The sequence below is a fragment of the Rhododendron vialii genome, chromosome 11a, assembly GCF_030253575.1.
Source record: "Rhododendron vialii isolate Sample 1 chromosome 11a, ASM3025357v1".
Taxonomy (NCBI): Eukaryota; Viridiplantae; Streptophyta; class Magnoliopsida; order Ericales; family Ericaceae; genus Rhododendron; species Rhododendron vialii.
Genome location: NC_080567.1, coordinates 28,963,140 through 28,985,231, shown reverse-complemented (window position 1 = coordinate 28,985,231; position 22,092 = coordinate 28,963,140). Strand labels below are relative to the sequence as shown.

At 38.6% G+C, this 22,092-nt stretch overlaps 2 protein-coding genes across 4 annotated transcripts; one reads left to right on the top strand and one right to left on the bottom strand.

Annotated features, from left to right (window-relative positions):
* Positions 1-680: 680 nt before the first annotated feature.
* LOC131306343 (2-C-methyl-D-erythritol 4-phosphate cytidylyltransferase, chloroplastic) lies at positions 681-8,069 on the top strand. 3 transcript variants are annotated; one of them, XM_058332523.1, is made up of 11 exons: positions 681-1,119; positions 1,608-1,679; positions 2,578-2,633; positions 3,428-3,507; positions 3,648-3,730; positions 4,262-4,339; positions 5,461-5,529; positions 6,512-6,580; positions 6,661-6,707; positions 7,445-7,535; positions 7,713-8,069. In XM_058332523.1, the coding sequence occupies exons 1-11, from the start codon at positions 883-885 to the stop codon at positions 7,764-7,766; spliced, it is 936 nt and encodes a 311-aa protein (XP_058188506.1). In that variant the 5' UTR covers positions 681-882; the 3' UTR covers positions 7,767-8,069. The 3 variants fall into 3 exon arrangements, 1 of the variants encoding a protein (XP_058188506.1); XR_009193836.1 differs by lacking the exons at positions 7,445-7,535; positions 7,713-8,069 and adding an exon at positions 5,837-6,024 and having other exon boundaries at positions 702-1,119; positions 6,661-6,691; XR_009193837.1 differs by lacking the exons at positions 7,445-7,535; positions 7,713-8,069 and adding an exon at positions 5,855-6,024 and having other exon boundaries at positions 702-1,119; positions 6,661-6,690.
* Positions 8,070-8,907: 838 nt separating this feature from the next.
* LOC131306340 (protein STICHEL) lies at positions 8,908-19,591 on the bottom strand. Its single transcript, XM_058332515.1, has 6 exons — positions 17,028-19,591; positions 16,493-16,712; positions 11,970-12,503; positions 10,563-11,289; positions 9,630-9,711; positions 8,908-9,514 (listed from the first exon to the last, which is right to left on the bottom strand). Exons 1-6 carry the CDS (start codon positions 19,143-19,145, stop codon positions 9,413-9,415), a joined length of 3,783 nt encoding a protein of 1,260 aa, XP_058188498.1. The 5' UTR covers positions 19,146-19,591; the 3' UTR covers positions 8,908-9,412.
* Positions 19,592-22,092: the final 2,501 nt, after the last annotated feature.

Here is a 22,092-nt window from a genome sequence, read left to right as displayed (position 1 = left end):
CTTTCCTGTTTCTACTACCCACCCCCGAAAAAAAAAGAAGGAAAAAATCATAATAGAAGGTAAGGAAGTCACCGATTTTTTTTTCAAAATTAAGAAAATGAATCGATATATTTTAACTCATAAAAAACGTAAATGGAGGGAAGTGAATGACGGAAAACAGGGGGGAGAGAGAATGAAATTCTAGTGGACCCCATATTTTGATTATGGACTAAAAGTGACGATAGTGAAGCTTAACATTGTTAAGCTTAACAACCTCTTAAATGAATAATCAAAAGCTGATGTGTCAACTTTTGATTATCCTTTTTTGATTATACCACTGTGGATGGCCTAAGTATCGAGCTTCCTCTTTCTTCTAGTGTCAAGGGTTCCTTGAAGCTTCGATCTCTACTCACGAGAGGGTTTCTTTCTCTGGGGAGTCAAAAGTCATATTTTTATTGGTGTATATAAGGAGAATGACCTTCATAAGATTTGTGAAAACATGGCTTTAGTTCATTTAGTTTGCAAATACTTCAAAACTGAGAGGGAAAAATAGTTTAAAATCCGAGATGGAAAATTAACAAAGAAAAATGATTTTGTCATTTTTTTTTTATTAATGTTAACAAAAACGGGTAACAAAATCAACGCCTTAACAAAAGATACCTAGGAGTATAATAATAACCCCTCGCAATGCACGCTATGGTCTCTCGCCTAAAAATAGAGGTATTCCCAAACCGAACCAGGCTCCATTATCATCCCCCCATTCATTACGACCTTTGTCTTCTTCGCCCCTCTCCCTCTCTCACATCCTTTAACACTCGTACATACATGCAAGAAAATACACATCTAGAGAGAGAGAGAGAGAGAGAGAGAGAGAGAGTATAAGTGGGTGAGGAGACAGGAGAGATGACGACGATACTTCAACTCAATCTCCCTCTCTCCTCCTCCTCCTCCTCCTCATCTTCTTCTTCTAACTTCTTTCCAATACCCTTTCGAAGTAACGTCCGATTTCCCGCGTTTCCGCATTTCTCGGTTTCCAATCACTCCAATCTCCGCCCAACCAATTCGCCTGTTTTACGAATTCCTGCTTCCAAATTTGACGAGTCAAAGATCACTTGTTCTGCAAAAGTTGGGGAGCTACAGGTGAGGCATATATATGTGTATATACTACCTCCTTCCAATAACCGGTCCGCAAAACAAGAACGTAAACATAATGCATTTTTATCGGGGGGGAGGGGGGGAGGGGGGGAATCTTCGAGTATCTTTTTACTGCTATGTACTAAATATCAACGATTTTTTTAATTTGTAAAAAAAGTTTGCATTTTTTCTCGTTTTACTGACCGAACAATCTTTTTGGACGGGCGAGTATCGTATCGTGTAGGTCTATATCTGACATGTTTTTGTGTTTGGAATTAGCTGATTCGGTTAATTTCCGATTAAAAGTATATTGGTATCTGCGAAAATTGATATCCGTGGACGGATGTGTATCGAAATTCTAATTTACTTGGCAGTATATGCGTATTATCCACCGCGGTAGTTAGCAAGACATTGGGATCGGATGCGGGCGAAATTCCCGCCAATGGCTGAGATGTTCAGTCGACTCTACTTTAGTTATTTTGATTCTTGTACAGGGTTCTGAAAGTGTGAAGGAGAAAAGTGTCTCTGTGATTCTTCTGGCTGGAGGAAAGGGAAAAAGAATGGGGGTAAGTATCTCTCTTTTTCTCTACCTATTTATGTTAGGTTCGATTTTGTGTATAGATTTTATTCCTAATTGTGATGGACCGACATGGTTGATGGTTTGTTGAAATGAATTGATGATCCAATGAAATGCAATTGTTTTGTTGTAGTCTTAATACGAATGGATATGATTCCTCGCTATTAATTTTAGTTCTACTTGATTGAAATAGGAAAACATCAATCTAGTTAACTTTCAATCTCACGCCACCCTCACTTGGTTCAGCAATAATACTTTAGAGTCTAGATGGATACTAGATTTTCGAAGATAAAACTCAAGTGACCTCAGTCACCTTGGTATCATTTTTTTGTACCTACATTGTACCATGTTACATGAAAACACCCGATCCTGGATTTAATGATGTTATGTTTTCATACCACTAACTCAATGCACTTCTATGTGACTACTGACTAGGCAAAGTTAAATACTTACAAGTTACCTCTCTCTCAAGTTTCACTACAATTCTCTCTCTCTCTCTCTCTCTCTCTCTCTCTCTCTCTCTCTCTCTCTCTCTCTCTCTCTCTCTCATTATTACATCCAAACAAAATGCCACTGCACTTCATTAAACTCCCATCATTTCTAAGCTGTTGCACCATGACCAGTATACTTCTTTTGTGTGCCTAACAAGATATACAGTTCAAACCCATGCATTGGATGTACTTTTGCACCTGCACATGTGTGACTGTGTATAGCCAGGTTTTGCTTTTGTGCATGCATATTTATAATTTTGTGGTGCAATTATATGCACGTGCACAAATATTTCCAAAGACAATTGTATTCATCTATATTTAATCCTAAATTTTTCTTTTTTTAGCTCTTGAATCTTCATTTGCCAGATGACGGATTTGTTATGTTTTTGTAATTAGGCAAGCATGCCAAAGCAGTATCTTCCACTTCTGGGCCAGCCTATTGCCTTGTATAGGTAGCTTGCAACAACTCATCTCCACTCGACACATTCTTATCACCGGTATATGGATTACAAGTTGATACACGGTCTTGGTAATGGTGGATACATTGTATCACATGCAAAGTCAAAAACATTAGACATATAGCATTTCAATATCTTTCAGAGATTTACGTACAGTTTTCATGGATACCAACACACTTTTGCACATTAACCATTGCTCAGGGGAGTTTGCATTTTCCTATAACGAATAGGGACTTCTGGAAACGAAGGATGTCCCCCTTGAAGGTCACATGGTACAGGCATTATTCAAACTTGAAAGGTGATACATACAACCGCCAGGCTGTATCTGATGGATTATTTTGATTTGACACCTTCGTTTGCTATGGGTTTGACAACTTTCATTGACATTGAGCTCCAGATTTTAAAGATCATTAGGATTTAGGCAGGTAGACCATAGTGGGAGTGACGAGACAGTAGTTAACGTCAATGAGATTTGGTAGAATCATGTCGAAGTTGGTGCTTTGTAGCCCTCTGCAGCTCTACTCAGTAGTATCCGAGTTTTGTATATAGTACTTTGTTTATTGCATATTTCAAGGGTGTTATATTTGGCACCTATCACAGCGGGCAGGGAGTGCTCATTACCGTTACCGTAAGCGACTTATGATTTTACTCTGACATTTTTCTGCTCAAATCTATGCTCAGAGATTTCAAAGGCAGAGTACTCATGAATTGTGTTTCGGTACTATAGCCAGCATTGGTATGAAGCGTAAACTCATGTCTCTACTTCTGAATGGTATATGATGTTGCAGCTTCTACACTTTCTCGCACATGATTGAAGTGAAGGAGATTGTCGTAGTTTGTGATCCTTCTTACAAGGACATTTTTCAAGGTTGTAGATACTCTTTTATGGGTCAAACCACTTACACATTCATGCATTGCCTTCTCATTTTGTTTGATTGCTCTTCGCTTTTAAATATTCTGGTAGTCTTTTCAAAGAGTTCCAAACTAAGTGGTTGGTCCTCTTATCAGACACCAAAGAGAAGATTCATGTAGACCTGAAGTTCGCATTACCTGGAAAGGAGAGACAAGATTCTGTGTACAGTGGACTTCAGGTGCATGCGTTATTATTGTGTACATTATTGCTCCTTTTCCTGCTTGTCCTCTATTTTTGTGTCTTACTTTTTCATGATGATCATATTATGCGGTTGCTCTACTCGTTTAATAAGCATTATAGGTTTCAACAAAGAACAAAAGAAAAGAAAAGTTTGTCAGGTTATTTGCTGTTCTTTTGGTTCTGAAGGGTTGTTGCTTAGCATTTGGTTCTGAAACATTTACTATTTTCAAATGAGATTTATCTTTGCCTCCTCCAAAATTAGATCTTTAGTATTATGTGATCTACCCTTAGTCATAAAAGGTCGTAGTAGGTGGTTAAGGCAATATTATATTTTGCTAGATATTTTAGAAACAAATGTGCTTGTGCGGTATGTAGTTTAGATTTTCCAGAATGTCAGATAGGTTCATTTCGTTGCATTAGGTAATCCCGATTATATGTGCTTTGAAGTCTTGCTAATACCAATGAGTATCAAATGATATCATTCTTGCTTTCGCTTTCTGGTAAAACTTGCATGATGTTCTGTTTTCAGGCAGTGGATTTGAATTCTGAACTTGTGTGCATCCATGATTCTGCAAGACCACTGGTGACCCCTGGAGATGTCAAAAAGGTTTGCTGTCAGGAACTGATTTCTACATATTTAGATTTTCGGATTGAATGGTCCTGAAGAAAGACTTGTTTGAACAGAAAAGTTCACAGTCGTAATGATATCTGTAGCTCCTCATTTTGTAAGAGAGAGAGAGAGCTAAGGTTACTTATCTTCTGATTCCGCACCGATGTACATGATATGTGGTCAGCGCTGTGTGTCCTCTACATATTTAGCCAGAACAACCAATGCAAGTGTGTTGCGCTAACAAACTGCCAATTCTGTGGACTTTGCATGAGCAACTACCAATTTATTTCATTAGGTTATTGTGATTACTTAAAATAGTCATGTCGCTGCTGATTCTTAAGGGGCCAAAGCCTGGCTGAAATGAGAACAGATTTCTCAACAAACAGAACAGCTATCCCTTTTCAGAGTTTTTTATCCTGTTTTTCTCATCGTAATATTTCATTGTTTCTTTTATTTGCTTCTTTCGATTTGTTTTGAGTTCTTGTATTTTCTCACCAGAAGAGATTTAAGTTCTTTTAAGAAATAAACCTAAGGGATCTGCCACAAGTCTCTGACCATGCCTTTTTTCCCTGTTTGCTTTTGCTTCTGTGTCTATGGATTTTTGCATCTCTATGTGCAATACAGGCCTGCACGTGAGGGTAGGTGTTAGATGGCCTAACATACTGTCCTGGGCATATATTCTTACAGCTTGAGTTTTGGGCACAATTGACAATATAACTGGTTGGATCTTCCTAGTAGGGGGTGTCGAATTTATTGCATCTCTAATTGCTCGTATTATCTTTTATATCCTTGTAGTCCTTGAACAAGAGCTTGCAATGTAGGGGATTTGGGGGTTAAGTAGATTGAGGTTCCACGCAGCCGGTGCAATGTGATTTGGATTTACTTGCTTATCATATCTGGATAGTTATTTGTTTCCAATTCAAATATTCTATGGCATCATTGTATGCTTTATTTACTTGTTGCTAAACTTGCTATATTTCATACGTGTGATTCCATGTATTAAAGTAGAACATAAACTCCCAGACTCGCTCCATTCTTATGCTTCATTGCTTTTGGATAAATTCCTTGACGATGTCAGAATTGTGTCCTTGAGAATCGCAATTGCTATTTTGGGTCAGGTTCTTAAGGATGGTTGGCTGAATGGAGCGGCAGTACTTGGTGTTCCTGCTAAAGCTACCATAAAAGAGGTGATAGTGTTACTTTCATGTGTAATATAGTTTGAAGAAGGAATTTCTATCCACTATTTTCTTTCAGCAGCTGCTATTAGTGAAGGAATAAAATAAAAGGTATCACACAAAAGGTGTCACACTGGTGAAATTTTACAAAGGCAGTATCACACTGGTGAAAGGAAAACTGTACAACAGTAACGGAACCCAATTGCCAATTGCTCTCTTCCAAAATGCACCCTGTTGAATAATAGTTGCTGCATTCGAAGTCCTCTTGTTGCTCTCTTCCAAACTAGCCCTGATAAAGTTTAATATTTAATGACAATAGTTGTTTGTCACCTTGAAGCCACTTCTGCGTGGGGTTAACAAGTTGACTTGTACAATAAGATTGGTGCTGCAATCACGTTTCTTGCAACTGCTGATGTGGACAAAAGCCTCCAAACAAACTTTTACTTGCAGATCATGGCAATAATTTTACAATAAGAGTGAGGGTTTCTACCATGAATGATGTTCCAGGTAGAAGAAGTTTCTAGGCTTTTCTTTCTAGTTCTTTTGATTACGTAAATTTTATACCTGATTTGGTGACAAGGAGTGAACTGAGCATCTTATCAGTTAGTAGCAGAAAACGTGGTCGATGGGATACTATCAAAATGTACGTAATCAAAAGAACTAGAAACATGTTTAGGGTGGTGGAATGGGGCTTTATTTAATTCATTACCTTATAGATACCCGTTAACTGATCAATTTTACTTTAGTTCAGTAAGTGGACTGTTAAGTTCCTCCTTGTACTAATTGCAATATCTATAATTGGGAACTGAGGTGAGCTTTCTAATAAGATTATGTGAAAGATCATCACTTGGGAATTTTCCATCACCCACATGCTATTAGATCTGTTATGGGTACTTTTTGCTTCTGGTGAGTATTGAAATGGTTTTCAAACTGCCTGCATTTACCTTGTTATCTATGTATGAAGAGTGAACATTATTTCCAAACTTCTGTGCAGGCAAATAGTGAATCCTTTGTTGTAAGGACTCTGGACAGGAAAACACTTTGGGAAATGCAGACCCCACAGGTTTAATATTGAAAGTATTGAATTCACTTTGCAAAACCCGATTTGAATTAGACTGCATTCAATCTCTGTTTTTTCCCCAGGTCATCAAGCCAGAGTTGCTCAAGGAGGGTTTTGAACTCGTCAATAGGTACTTCATAGTTCTAGTGTAATACAACTTTTTTTTTTTGGGTCAGCGAAAGTCAGTAGTGTTAGAATAGTTAGATTAGCAACTTGGAAGAGGAGTTGAACTCCTGACCTCCTTTCTCCTTGCACTACATGCACTCTTGATGCCGTTGGGCCGAAGGCCTCTTGGCTGGTGTAATGCAACTTGTTGGCTCTTCTGTTTGCACAGATTCTAAATAAAAAGGCTGCATGTGCATATCGCAGTTGAATACTTGTCTCTAAATCCTTATGTGATTAAAATGGCAAGGTTTCTTGAATTAAAGTTGAAGTTCTCTGACCAGGAAAAACTAGTTTTGCAAAATGAAGTTTCAGGCAGTGAGGCAAGATATGTTTGGCAATCTGTCAATATTTTGTCACTCCGCTGCAAGAATTTTCTTCGATGGGATTCCCGATTTTGTTGTCCACTTTTACTTCCTTTAGCAGCATGAATCTCTATATGTGAAATACCTGACATTAATTTGAAGGTTCTGCAACAAATGGAAAGTTTCATAAATTTGCTGCTAACTGTATAAGTGTTCTCGGTACCTCTCTAGTGCACCCAAGCAATGAGATGAAGATTTGTCATCTATAGAAAGCAACACTCTTACAAAGTTATTCTTTCTTCTTCTTTTTTATGAGTAACACTCTTACAAAGTTATTTGACTTCCAATACTTGTAACTATTGAAACCGGGACAAAGATTGATACTCGAGCGTTTCTGCAGGGATGGCCTTGAAGTCACTGATGATGTGTCTATCGTGGAGCACCTGAAACATCCTGTCTACATAACTGAAGGATCTTATACCAACATCAAGGTAATTCGAATTTGCTCTATGATCTTGAAGTTCAATACAGCTGCTTCACCTTGTGGATTTGTACACGTACTTCAGACTAGATTGATTTGTGGATTCTTTTTCTTGTGGTGAATATAACTTGCTTTTTTTTTTTTTTTTTACTTATGAACTAACATGCCGAATCTGTATGAACTGCAGGTTACTACCCCTGATGATTTACTGCTTGCAGAAAGGATATTGAGTACCAGCTAGGTCTGCATAGGCATCCTAGGAAAATTCACCCTCTTTTTTGCCCTCCTTTTTGTTGTTCCATTCTTTAGGCAGATTGGGAAAACACATTGTAAATAAGCATGTCTATGTGAGGGTTTTGGTAAGGTTTAATGAAAATACTTCACTCAAAATATTAGAGGACAATGAACTAATGGGAAAGAAGATGGTTCTGATTATAAATGTTTGTACCGGAAGATTCTGAAGTATAATCGGTAGTCTGTAAATTGAGAGGTACTGAGATCTCTATTTTGTCATGGTAGAAAATGATGGAGAGCTAGTTTTGTTTGAGCTGAAAAGTCATAATTTGTCAATTCAGTAAAGTTTCAGATTAGGCCGTCTTTGCGGATCAAAAAAAAAAAAAAAGATTAGGCCGTCTTTGGATCATTGGTTTGTAGAGGGATTTTATTTAATTTAGGGAAAGGAAATGAAGGGAATACCATCTTAATGCTACTCAAACATCTTGTGTACGTACATGAAATCCTTTTGGCGATGCAGAAATAAATTGTTTGCAATGGGAGTCTTGTTAAACTTTCTGCTGCGGGGACTTTTACTTGATTCACTGCCATGTCTAAATAGAGTAATCCTATTAATGTAGGATTTCAATAGAATTCCCCCAGACAACCTGGATCACAGAACATAATTGCTTATTCTGTCGAGTAGTTTATAAAAAATGCTTTTATCTGCATATATTGCACTGTTTTCCATGCAATAGCTAATCAATTTCTGGAGCGAAATGAGTGAGGCACAGGTAATTTTTCAGGTTATATATCTGATGATTCTGATCAAAACATAACTTACTCAAATATGGTTTGCATAAATTTGGTTTGTTAATTGTTAACCTAATATTTCAATACTTGGAGCAAAATTCTACTATAATAATGGGATAAAAGTTTAAGTTTGTAATTAAACCAAGAACAGTAGTGACAAAGATCCAAACCAAAATTGTGAAACAATACTAATGAACCTAAAGGAGCACGGGTCATATAATATGCGGAATGCGGTTCTTGCCAAGGTTGTATGTCTTTTTCAGAGTATACTATTGTGAAGCAATAACTCAAGCACTTAACAATGGCACCATTACTGAATAATTTTTCCTCAAGAATAATAAACAGGTCTAAAACCGTTGTCAAAGAATACCCTTGTGATTAACAACCTGAAACAACCATCACACCTGATTTTTCTCCATAATATAAGAAGTTAAATTTTTTAAACGGAACATCTTTTACGACTCGTCCGGAAAACAATCAAGAATGTGAAACTAGGTCTTCCGGGAAAGTCATTCCTAAGTCGCTAGTAAAGCTATGCATCGTTCTGAATGGAAGAGAAAATGCACCTCCATTTCCTTATTATTTTCATAAAATATTCCTGCATCAAGAGAAATGCAGGAATCCAGTTGCATGAACTTCACAATCTTCTCCTCATTTCCCTCCCAACATCCATGAAAAATGGCTCTACAAGAAAGTTAAATAAGAAAGGGCAACACGGTTTGGGATGGCAAGAGGTACGCAACCTTATCATGTTAAAGCAAAAGGGCACTTCTGACTCAAATCCAAGCCACCAGCCACGCTTATGGCAAGCCTTGCCGTTGGACCAAGCACGTTGCACTTCAATGGTCCATAGCTATTCAATTATTGTCTGAAACTTCTCTCAGTCGGTTTCGATCTGGCACACTCACCAAACCATGAAAATCGTGCACTTCTATGCGCACGAACAGGAGCCCCTTGTTTAACCTGATTGTATACACCAAGTTTATATCATTTGATTTTTTTTCCTTAGGGACCAATGTCATAAAGAGAGTTTTGTATCAAGTGATGAGATAAAACCAGTTCAGTCGTAGTAGCATACCTTTACTTTTTTCTGAGGTTTGGTGTTATTCCAACAGAAAAGGCCACTACAACCTCCAGCTCCTGACCCTGATTCGTATCCCCTGTAGAAACAACCAGAAAATCGTATCAGCATTTTTACAACAGAAAAGAATTCCACAGAATACATGGGGTTAAGACACATTATTCTGGCTGTTATTACCGACTTTTATACTTGGTTAAAAAGAATCCTAAATAATCCACTACTTCCTTGTTCACAGAGTCACCACAACATAATTGTACAGCAGGAATATAATGAATGCCCTTTGAAGTGGGGCCACGGAGGAAATGCTGATGAAACATTACATAAAAAATCCAAGTGATCACGGATCCGGCTGTTTTCAGTGGCCCCATGTACATCAGTAGAGTGTCAACAGCAAATAAGTAATTTGGAGGCCATCATTCAATATCTTGTCAAGGACTAGGAAGTCCAAGATGATTTTGCTATAAAAACACTCATAAGAACTAAACTTTCTATGCACTAATTACCCGTATAGCCACACAAGTTCTTCTAATTAAGATGAAAGTTACAGGATTTGTTCAGATATCAACAGTGGGAAGCACAGAAAACCTGCATTTACACTCTACAAGGGTTGAAATGGTGTTTGACTCCTAGACCGACTTGTGCATAGATCTACCATAACTTTTCTTGAATCTTATTTGAACCCTAGAATCTTGTAAACTTTTTCCTCGGCAAGATAAAATTCATCGATATGTGGGTCTGGAGTGCATCTTGCAAAGCTTAAACAGGTCATGCCAAAGAGTTAATCCGGTAAACGTATGGAGTTCAATAGTTTTAACAATCGTGTGCAAGTAAAGACTAAAGATGCTTAACAGAGACAATATGATAACCAAAAAATTATGGGCGCATATGCGCAAACAACTATAATATATAGAAGGTCTGATAAGAACTCACATGCTCTCTTTGCTGAAACTGCCCACATAGGTGCTATCATGCAACAAGCTCGGAGAGATGGGACAATGATCAACCCTCTTACCGATCTGGTCCTTCTGGACAGCCTTCCTGTCATTAATCTTCAAAATCTTCATTTCATGGTTCAACTCATCTTCCCAATTCTGGGAGGACAAGTCCACAGAATTTAGGGGTTTCGTTTGATTCTGAGGATAGATGCCTTCTTGAGGAAGGATTTGATTCTTCTCAGGTTTCAAACGACTCAATGATCCAGGTGTGCCCTTCTCCACAGCCTGTAACCATGCAGTTTCTAACCTCTGCTCATGGATAATGGATTCTATTCTCTGCATTGGATTTCTCTCCTTCGCACTCATTTTAGAATTCCCTTCTGCTAATGGGATTGGTGATCCAGCAGCAGACTGAAGGGTTCCACCCAGCTTACCATCAGAATCAACAAAGCCTCTAGATCTTTTCAGCGGCTCCTGACGCGAACCAATATCAGAATATCCATCTTTGGCATTGGGGAATGATTTTCGTTCCTTACTAATTTCTTCGGCTGTGTCCATCTGCTTCCGACCCAAAGAAGTTTCATCATCTGGCAACAGTATAATTCTAACCTCTACATTGTATCGCAAAACAGTTTCAAACGAGTTTGTGATACTGCTTAAAAACCTTTCAGCTCTAGCTTTGATGTCTCTCTCCCCAAACGCGATATAAGCAACGAAAATACCTGCAAGAAGAACGTCTGAGACTCCAGAAAACAGATTTACACGGGAGAGATTTATGTAACAATGCAGGTGTCAAGTACAAATTGTAAACGATGTTCCTGCAAATAGAAAATGAAGCTCAAAATCCTATTAACTCCATAGTTGATACTCCGGAAATTGGCAGCAATTGTTTTGGCAACAGCTAAAGGATCCTTTTTCTTTGGTACACTTTATAGCTTTAAGTTTTTCGATAAGTATGGCACCTCTAAGTATTGATGAGCAAAGAATTGTTGTAAACACACATTAATGCTTCTTATAAACTAAATCACATTGACGTGTACGGAAGTGGGATGTGGGTATGAGACTAATTGTCGGACTAATGCAATTCTCAAACCAAGGCCATCGGGATTCAGCAAAATCTTCAAAAAGTTTACTATATTGCTTTTATTCTTCAATGTAAACTGAGTTTACTAGGTGCCATAGACAATTTCATGCATAATATGATAGTTTGATGCATACTTTTTCGGGCAACTTGCATACCAATACGTTTCCACGAGTGTCCAACTAAGAATGTGGATGGCGCGAATACTTCATACATTTACGAAGAGTCCATGTAACATGGCTCATAGAGAAATAATTCAGCATTGTGCATTCTAGTTTGACAAGTAGACTATATATATAGCATGTAGAAAGGTTTGCTAACCTTCAACTTCAGAGATAGAGATGAGCTTTCCATGACTAAGAAGCAGCTGCCTTAGTGTTTTTGAATGGCATCTTCCAATACATCTCACCCAGATATCATCCAACTTGTCTGAGTTTACGCATCTGGATATCATTACTTGATCGTGTGAAACAGCTGACAGATCACCACTTTTGAATTTTCTTTGGGTGTGCTTGGGATTGGCATTGATCCCATTAGCCAATAGGAAAGAATCCTCATGAATGGCCTGATTTTGGAGAGCAGCTTTAGACACGACAGCAGGAGAGGTTGACATTTGGGCCCTTTGCTTTTGGGTAGTGGCCTCCTTAGAAGCACTAGACCGATCCTCCTCAGTTGTTTTTGAGCTCTGCCTCCGACTGCCTCCTGAGTGAGTTGAATCTGATGAATTCGCGGATCCGAGTTGTAAAAGGGTTGCCGTGAACCATGTGGAACGCTCACTTGAAACTCGTAGCTGTTTCTCAGCCTCTGAAAGAAGCTTCAAAGCATGCTTCAGTCTGTCCAGTTCTGCTTCATTCACTGGAGAATATTCCAATCATCAATAAAGGCTTGCAATAATGGTACAAGACCATAAATAAAGGAACCCGCAGAAATGAATAGAAAATGGAAATTTAATGTGGTCCAGGAACTTTGAATACTAACAAGGTGAAACTCACATAATCAGTAGACATAACTTTTTTTCCTCTATCTATATGTCCATTACAGCGTGATGTACCTAATTTATGGTAGGAAAATGCTAACCTCCACCATAAGGACAGAGGATAATAGGTAAAAAATGCATTGATATCCGAGGAAAAGTGTATTGATACTTGTGAAAATGTATTAATATCCATGAGATATCTATTGATATCCCAACTTGTTTGAAATTACTGCATATTATCCTCACACCTAGTGGGCGGAGGTTAGCAAGACTGTTTATGGTAACCTAGAATACAGCAAAACACAAACTGGTACTAGATGCATTTTATATGATCTTCCATAATACAGGACAATCAGAGTATTTGTTACACAACAGCCATAATGACACATAAAGACACAGATGAGCATTTAAACAGAAGCCAATTCATTCACACAACAGAATCTAGTTAAGCAAATTCAAACAGGATCATAGCTATTTAGGACTTGGGCGATTCCTTACTGGTTTCAATACCAATTGGAGTAATTAAAGCCAACAACCCACCAAGAAAGTATCAACTCAGGTGCATAATGCCACGAACGAAATTATTCAAAGCAATTCCAATCTAACCAACATAGAACTATTGTTTATATCACTGTGTTGCAGTTTGATTTGGCAAAAGGGATTCCAGCATTTTTCCCTACACTAGTCACTTATAATTTGATTATGATATTACGAACTCAAAGAACATATGAGCACAGATATATGGATGATGCAATATTATACTTAAGACATAACCAAAAAGGATAAGGATTGGAAGACAGTGTAGGAAAATTTGGATGATGGCAGTATGCACCTTTATGTTTGATGTGGCTTATTAGGTGAGAGCAGAACTGACGCACTAGTAATGGCATTGAGAGTCCTATATTCAACTTAAGAGTAATTTTGTTAGCATGTTGCTTACATGGGAGTCGAGCAAGAGAAATTCCCTCTCTTAACCAAATCTTAAACTACAAAGCTTTTTGATGCTTTTGTAGGTGTATTCTGACATTTGTCGTGTGGCCGTGTCTTTTGTATGCATGGGTGGAATTCCCTTAATGCCCTATTTGTGTACCCAAATTTGTAATGCAAGGTGCTTGTCTTCTTCCAATTTTTCACTTCTGGTTCACAGGAATGGAACAGTTTAAGGTCTCCAAGAGTCTAAGGCAAGGAGACCGATTGTTCCATCTTCTTTTCAATTGGGTTAGAGAAACTCCATTCACGTATTCAGGCATCCCGTCAGGAGGAAATCCTACAAGGAAGTCTTATGGGGCTCCAGTTTTAGCCTAGATTGGTAAGATGTAAGAGAGATGGAAAACAGCTTTGTTTTCTAGAAGGTAGATACACTTTGGTGCAGTCTGATTACCATTTCATCACTAGTCTCGGTGATTTCGAACAGGGTTGCAAATAAAATAGACAAAAAGATGCGGGATTTCTTATGGGGAGATATAGACAAAAGGGAAAATGGAGGTATCTAGTGAATCAGAACATAGTTTCTATCTACTAACAAAATGGCGAATCTTGCCATTGGAAACATCACGGCAAGAGATATAATCTACTAGGAAAGTAGTTAGAGAATTCCCCATGTGTAACTTATTATAGCATTCCATATTAGGAACAAATGTGACGACAAAGGTAGTGGTAGGGATCTTCCCAATTCGCATGGATAATAGGGCTAATTGATGATCTCCATGACAATCTATTATTCATAGGTTGTATCTTAAAAGTGGGTACTGAGGAAGATATTCATTTTTTAGATGATGTTTGGTTGTAAGATTCCTCTTTTTTTGGGGTTGTTTCCACATTTGTATCAGTTGGTTCATTCCCACAAAATTTATCATGTTTCGATCGCTATTTCTCAAAATTCTATATTTGCTTCTCATTGGCATCAATTTCACAAAGAAACTCTCATTTACGTATTTGGGCATCACATTGGGGGACAATCCTAGAAGGAAGACTTTTTGGGCTCCAGTAATAGCCCAGATTGGGAAAAGGGTAGAGAGAGAGAAAACAACTTTGTTCTCTAGAGGAGATAGATACACTTTGGTGGAGCATTCCAATCTTATCAATTGTCTTGGTTAAGATTTTGGTTGTGGTTGCAGACGCGACATTTTATACGGGGTGGTCGGGACAAAAGGGGAAAAAAAATATAGCATCTAGTTAATCAATCTGTCTACAAAGAAAAAGGCAATCTTGTCATTAGAAACATCGTGGCAAGAAATATTGGTCTACTTAGATAGTAGTTATAGAGGTTTTCCCATGAGTGTAACTCATTTTGAAAATATGAGGCTCAAGCTAGTAGTAGGGATCTTTCCATGAATGCCATTGTTAATAGGAATATTTGACAATCTCTGTGATAATCTATTTCTCGAAGGTTTCCTCTTGTTTCTAGGGCTGTATCTTGGAAAGTGGGTAATGATGATAATATTCACTTTTTAGATGATGTTTGGTAAGGAGATTCCTCTTTTGATGGGTCGTTTTCACATTTATATCAGTTCGTTCATTCCCATAAAATTTCTCATGTTTCTATAGCTATTTATCATATTTGTATAGTTGATCACTTGTTTCCCATTTAGCATCAATTTCATTCCATTTCAACTTCTTAAAAAACCTCCCCAATTTTCAATTTAGAAAACTCTGAGCTGGGTTCTTTCTTAGTCATGCTTCACAATTTTGCCTTAAGATCAAATAATGGTGATGAGTCAATTTTTTTTTTTAAATCGCCAATGATAAGTCTAATTTCCCCTCCTTTCCCTTTAGAAGTCTATGTAAAGGGTTCATGCCTCTTAAAGTTCAGATGTGTTTATGGTTGTTGGGGTCCACAAAAGTATGACGACTAATAATAACTTAACACAATTGAGATCTTACCTATCTTTGCCCATAATGGTTCAAGATGTGTATGGAGGAACAACGAAATCATAGGACCATTTATTCTTGCACTGTCATTGGGCTTCCATCCTATGAGATTGACTCTTTTATTTGGACATTTGTTAGGTGGCTCCGTCTACTTGATTTCAAATGTTCTTGAATGATATAGGTGTTGCTACGGCTTCCGTCCTATGGCATCTACTTTTTTATTGGTGGAAATTTGTAGGGTCACACCGCTTATTGAGTTCAAATGCTCTTGAATGATTTTAGCAGCTTTCAAAGCGGCAAGAGAGTAAGAGCATCCAGGAATAATGCAGAACACTCTATTTTGGGTCTGGTTGGAGCGGAATGCTTGGTTTTTAATAAGTTTGAGGACATCGATTCGTTATCTGACACTTGGCATCTTTTTGGGCTTTTGTCTCTCCTTCATGTAAGAGAATTTCACTTTTTTTTTTTTGTTAAAGATTGGAGAGCAGAGTGCTATTTCCAATTTTAACCTGCTCATACGGACCACGATTCTGTAAACTGACTACAATGTCAATTAGCAATCGGTACATAAAATCGCTCCAAAACCCTCAAATTAATGTTAATTGTTAAATAATTGATCAATAGAAGTACTGATAGGAGATTCACCATCCCACGGATGTTAATTCCCTATTGTCTAATTAAATCAGTTCATTGCTAGGATATAGATGAGTTCACCAGATTTTCTTCATAGTGCTTTATACGAAAGAAACTCAAAGCTACCAAACGTAACCTTAGTCGTGTCTACATACAGGTGGTCTCGGCTGCAAACCATCAACCTCAAAATAAAAGAATGGATTGAATGAATGGACTGTTCATTCAACAAAGGACATTCAACCACCATGTAGAAGAAATCCAATATCTTCTACATGCAGAAACTTGTGTGAGTATTTCATTTGAACCAAAAACAAAATTTATCCTTGAACAAAAATGTACAAGAGTGAAATGGGTCAGCACTTACAGCTTCTCCCAGCAAAGAATGAACTGTTGTCCTTAGAATCCATGATGTGATATGTACCAGCAATGATATCCATAATGAGGGTGGCCAATTGAGACATCACAACCATTGGATCAACCCCGGAGTCCATCAACTCTCTGGCTCTTTTTACTGTTTCTGCAGTGTCCGATGACATGGCTAACTCCAAAAGTTCCAGAAGTTTCTCATCAGAAACCACTCCAACCTACAGAAACAAAGTAAATAGATTTGAACCACTTAACTGCACAGCTAAACTACATGGCTGAAAAACTACACAGCTAAACTATTTATAAAGAGCAAAATCTCCATAAATAATAAAAGAAAAAAAGTTATCCAAATTACTGCCTTCACTCATTAGCAAGCAGTTATGCTCCAAACAACGTTGGCAGAAGCTAAGCATAAACACCAAAGTGAACCGATGCCAATGAGAGGATGACACAGCATTCAATCATTTGAAGGAGAAAGGGACTCAAAAATGAAGTAGATCAGGTAAAGGAAGCAAGGGTTGAAGCAATCTTACAAGTTCATTCACAAGAGAAGAAGTAATTGTCTTTCCAAGCAAACTCAACTGGTCTAACATTGTCTCAGCGTCTCGAAGCGAACCATCTGCATTCAAAGCAATCAAATCCAATGCATCTGGTTCGACATCCAAATCCTCATCAGCAGAAATCTTTCTCAGTCTAGCCACAATATCGCTATCCTTGATCTTGTTAAAGATATACTTCTGGCACCGAGATAACACGGCACGTGGCACATTGTCAAGATCAGCAGTCACAAATATGAACACAACACGCGGAGGTGGTTCCTCGAGAGACTTAAGAAATGCCAGCCACATCTTAGAAGGCAACAAGTGACACTCATCGATAATAAAAACTCTGTATCGTGAAAATGCTGATGAAGGACCAACGGACAGGTTTTTTAAAAGGTGCTTAACTCTGTCGATTCCCTTCTTACTAGTGCTATCAACTTCTATGAGATCATTGGTCTTACCAGAGATGAAATCAGCACATTCCCTACAGACCCCACATGGTTTGGACTCTTTACTGGCAAGGCAATTCAAGGCAGCTGCAAATATCCTGGCCGTTGATGTCTTCCCAGACCCACGAGGACCTTGGAACATATAAATATGGGCAATCCTTCCCCTTAATATTGCATTCATAAGGGATTGAACCACAATGTTTTGCCCAATAATTTCTTCAAAGAACACCGGCCTATATTTCTGACTCAAGCTACCTATGGTTTCCGGTGTACTTTCACCTTCTCCTTCTCCTTCCCCATCCCCGTTTGGAACTACAAGCTCTAATCCTTCTTGACTCCTACAGCTGCACGACCACCTCCTTCCGTCCAACCGACTCAAGGCCTCCAAATCTAGCTCCCCGTAGTTTGTTGAGAGCTCGTCGTCACTATTCCCAATAGATGAGCCCCCTTGGCCATCACCGCTATTGGTTAGCAATGGTATAACACCTTGAGCAGCCCTCGAAATCAGTCTCCTCTTTTTGGAACTCGAAGTTGATCCCCTACCATGTTTATGGTACTTAGTTTGACTCCCGCACAAAATACTGCTGCCTTTCCTTCTTAAAGTCTCGGAAAGCGAAGGCGAATAGTAACTCCCGCCACAATCCCCTCTATGCTTCGGGGTCGACTTCCTCGACCAATAACAAGGAATCCCACATCCCTGGCGACCCGGCAATTCCAAAGGATCATCCCCATCATCATCATCCCCACCGTTGAACGATGCAGTGGTGGCATCCCACGACCCAACCGTACTTGGATTCCTATTGCCGTACCTATTGAAAGACCCTGTCGACAACGCCGGGGTACTGTTGTAAGTGTAAGAAGAGTCCTCTCTTCCACTATTCCTCAAAGGCTTCAAAGACAAATGGGGCCAATTCTTCCTCTTACTAAGCCTAGAAAGCAACCGTAAATCCTCAGAGTTATCATTACTACAATAATCCTCCGTACCATCATCAGATTGTTCATCATCATTATCATCCCTCCCCGAACCCTCTAGGGCTTGCTTTGAACTCCTACTCTTAACTATCTGTTGCCTCAACACATTAGCTAAGTGAGGGTTTATCTTAGTTTTCTTCCTAATCGAAGTCCGTCTAATCGACGGGGCTAGCTTAGTACTACCTCTGCATTTAAACATCATCAACGAAGCATACCTATCACCAACGTGAGCATCACTCCTCGAATCACCGCCACCGCCGTTTCGCGCGTCGCTCAAGCTCTCCTCCTCCTCCGCATCGTCTTCGTCACTGGACTCCCCATCCTGCCCACGGCTTCGACCGCTTTTCGATCTCTGCTGATTACTCCTCCAGTTGTACAGAAACACCTTCCTCTCCCTCGCGCCGCTGCTGCCGTTGCTGGTCTCGGGGCGGAGCGGGAGCTGGCTGACGAGACCTTCTCCGTTGGTGGCGGAGAACTTAGGGTTGTTATTGGAGGATGAGGCCGCATTGGCAGTGGAGGGCGCAGCGGATCGAGCGGAGTTGAGGGGGGAGCGCCAGGTGGAGGTGGTGCCGGGGTCCTTGAGAGATCGAGCGGCTTTACGGATTTGAGTGAGTTCTTTCTTCAAGTGCAGATTGCTCGGATCAAATCCACCCCCGCCGACGCTGGCACGGTTGTGCATTTCCGACATTGCCGAGGAGGAGGCTGTGGGGCTTCAAGCAGCAATTTCGGAAATGCACATATGATTATACATAGAGAGAGAGAGAGAGAGAGAGAGAGAGAGAGAGAGAGAGAGAGTGATGTATATGTGGAGATAAGTTTTGACTCAAGGGAGAGACGTGGTGGGTAGTGGGGAGGAAATGTGCAGATCTGACAAGACTTTTTTTTCACACTCTCTCACGCAAGAGAGAGAGAGAGAGAGAGAGAGAGAGAGAGAGAGAGAGAGAGAGATGGGTAGGGTTTAATAAGTAGGAGAGACAAGAAAGGAAGGAGATGAAGCTGATGAAAGAGATTTGGGAAGGATTGATTTTAGAGCGGAAAAGGACATGAAAATCGAAACTCCCTCCAATCCCGCCGAGACAATCACCTTTCACGGTTTTCCCTTTTCACCCCACACGCGGATTCTCTCTCTCTCTCTCTCTCTCTCTCTCTCTCTCTCTCTCTCTAGTCCTACTCTCTCTCTGTTCGGACAACTAGATTCGGTTTTGTTTTTACTTTGTCTTAACAACCACAACCCAAAATGAAATGATTGTTTTCACATTTTATAGTAATTTTTAATATAGTATACGATTTACAAGATTGTTTTCTAGATTTGGGTTTTATTGGCATTTTTACCTAAGTGTATCTAGCTAGGTCAATCATTTCTTTCCTTATTTTACGATAATGGCTAGGATCCTGTTTGAGTTTGTTGGTTCATTTTTGACATTTATATTATATTTTAAATTGTTTATATTTTTCAATTTGTAATGGGTTTCTTGATTTTAAAATTTTCGTATAATACAGGAGTAATTAATTGAGATCTATAAAATAAAAAATAATATTAAAAATTCGCATTAAAATATATGTACAAATTTTTAAAGTGTGTAAAATAGTAAAAATAGATAAATAAATAAGGATGGAGGTAGTATAAAGTGCTACTACTACAAAAGAATCAAATTACTCGAACTCGGCTCATGGTCCCTTCTAAAGCTCTTTCACGATGGATTTAATTAGCGATGATGCTACAATAGTTTTCAAGTTCAAACTGTTGACCTAAATGGGCAAGATTAGGTACTTAATTTATACGTTCATGAAGAATTTGAATAACAAATAAGCCAAGACCTACTTTAATCTCTTTAAAAAAACTTATATTTAGGAGTCTAAATATACTATATTTCCCTTTTTCTCATCTTAAAGTACATCAAGCCTATTAATTTATTTTCTTTTTCTTTTTTGGTACATGCTGCATGCCTATTTGATGTTGGTGGTCAGTTATAATTCTACTAGTAAAAATCAATCATACGACTTGACTCTTTTGGCCAAAAGAGTCAATGGGATTACAGCCTTTTTAACCATTTGCATAGCACATAATGATAAAATTAACAATGTTAATTGTGGTAAAGCAATAAGAAAAACAATACTTACATGATATGGATAGTACTTTTGACTCATTATCATGGAAAGTAGCTTTCATTCACAATAACTCAAGAAGAAAAGGAAGTAGAAGTGAAAAAGTGGAAACATGATCAAGAAAAAGTATAACTAATTCAAAAAGTCTACCCACATAGACAATATGTGCACAGATTTCGTTGTAAGGTCCACCAAGGGTCCCACACAAATGATTCGAGCCGTTCATTAAATGTAAAATATTTTTTCAAGGGTCCTCGTAATAAATCAGCTCAATCCGATACCAATAGATGCTCGATCTAATCGTCTAAGTTTTCATTAAGATTTTAGAATATTGAAAAGTTAGACGATTGGATCAAGCATCTATAGGCATTGTATTGAGCTGATTTTGTGTGGAGACCCTTGAGAAATTGTTTTACATTTAATGAACGGCTCGAATTATTTGTGTGGGACTCGTGGTGGGCCCCACAATGAAATTTGTGCACAGATTATCTGTGTGTAACAGGGTTCTAACTAATTAACTAGCTTTGGACTGTAAATTAATGATAACAAAAGTATATCACTAATCATCAAAGCTACTATTAACCAGTTGGGTTGTTATCTAGTTGGTTACCCGTATACAATCTCAACACGGATAGGTCAAATGTAAAATCTCATAATTAGGCTTAGCGAATTGTTACAGACGCTCATACTATTAAAAAGAATCTTGTGCGTCGCTGTAATTCTCATACATGCAAACATAAGTACTATTTTTCCACCGCTTGATATATGAAAGCAACTATCAAGTGGAAAAAATCCTTCTTTCTGGCACGAGTATTAATGTTAGAGATTATCATCAAGAAAACTAAAAACATCAATGTCACAGGATTTGACTAAAAACATCAAAACGTCTCCAGATTTTCATCGTTAACGTAACACGTCGCATGCAACTATTTTATTCCATCCCCCTTCATTAAGTACCCTAGGGAATTTTTTTAATCCCAATGCCAAATCCACACAGATTCTTACTCCTACCTTGCAAGAGAGGCCAATTAATTTCTTCTCAAGATCTGGATCTGATTTGAAGGTGTAAATGTGTATCTATCTGTTTAGAAAAAAGAATATGGACAATATTGAGCATGTAGAAGAAGACACAGTGACTCAAATCTCAGTGAGTAATAAAACTCTGTTGTTCGAAGGAGTTGGGATTAGTAAAATCAATGTCCAGTCCTGCTTCTTTCTTTTTTAGCATATTGATGAGAGAGAGATGATGAAAAAGCATGTGGGTGAGAGCTCAGCTAGCTAGGGCCACCCACAAAACACTTTTTTTTGGGCCACACGCACCACCCCACCTCTTTCAATCACGTCCCTCTCCCCGGGCTCCCCCCACTAATAAATAAAATCACGTCCCTCTCAATTATTCTCATCCCATCTTCATTAGTTTTTGGACCTCTCTACTCCTTGAGAAGTTTTTGGGTGCCGGGCGGGTGGTAGATTCCAGCAGTCCAAACGTGTTTCGGATGGTTCGGATTTTAGAAAAAAAAAAAAAGAGG

Bases quoted from the DNA above. Each gene is read 5' to 3' on its own strand.
- LOC131306343 (XM_058332523.1), top strand. From the start codon at position 883: ATGACGACGATACTTCAACTCAATCTCCCTCTCTCCTCCTCCTCCTCC. The intron at 1,120-1,607 runs GTGAGGCATATA...ATTCTTGTACAG, and splicing joins CAAAAGTTGGGGAGCTACAG to GGTTCTGAAAGTGTGAAGGA. The intron at 6,581-6,660 runs GTTTAATATTGA...TTTTTTCCCCAG, and splicing joins GGGAAATGCAGACCCCACAG to GTCATCAAGCCAGAGTTGCT.
- LOC131306340 (XM_058332515.1), bottom strand. From the start codon at position 19,145: ATGTCGGAAATGCACAACCGTGCCAGCGTCGGCGGGGGTGGATTTGAT. The intron at 11,290-11,969 runs GTTAGCAAACCT...TTCTTCTTGCAG, and splicing joins CTCTATCTCTGAAGTTGAAG to GTATTTTCGTTGCTTATATC. The intron at 9,515-9,629 runs GTATGCTACTAC...GTATACAATCAG, and splicing joins AACCTCAGAAAAAAGTAAAG to GTTAAACAAGGGGCTCCTGT.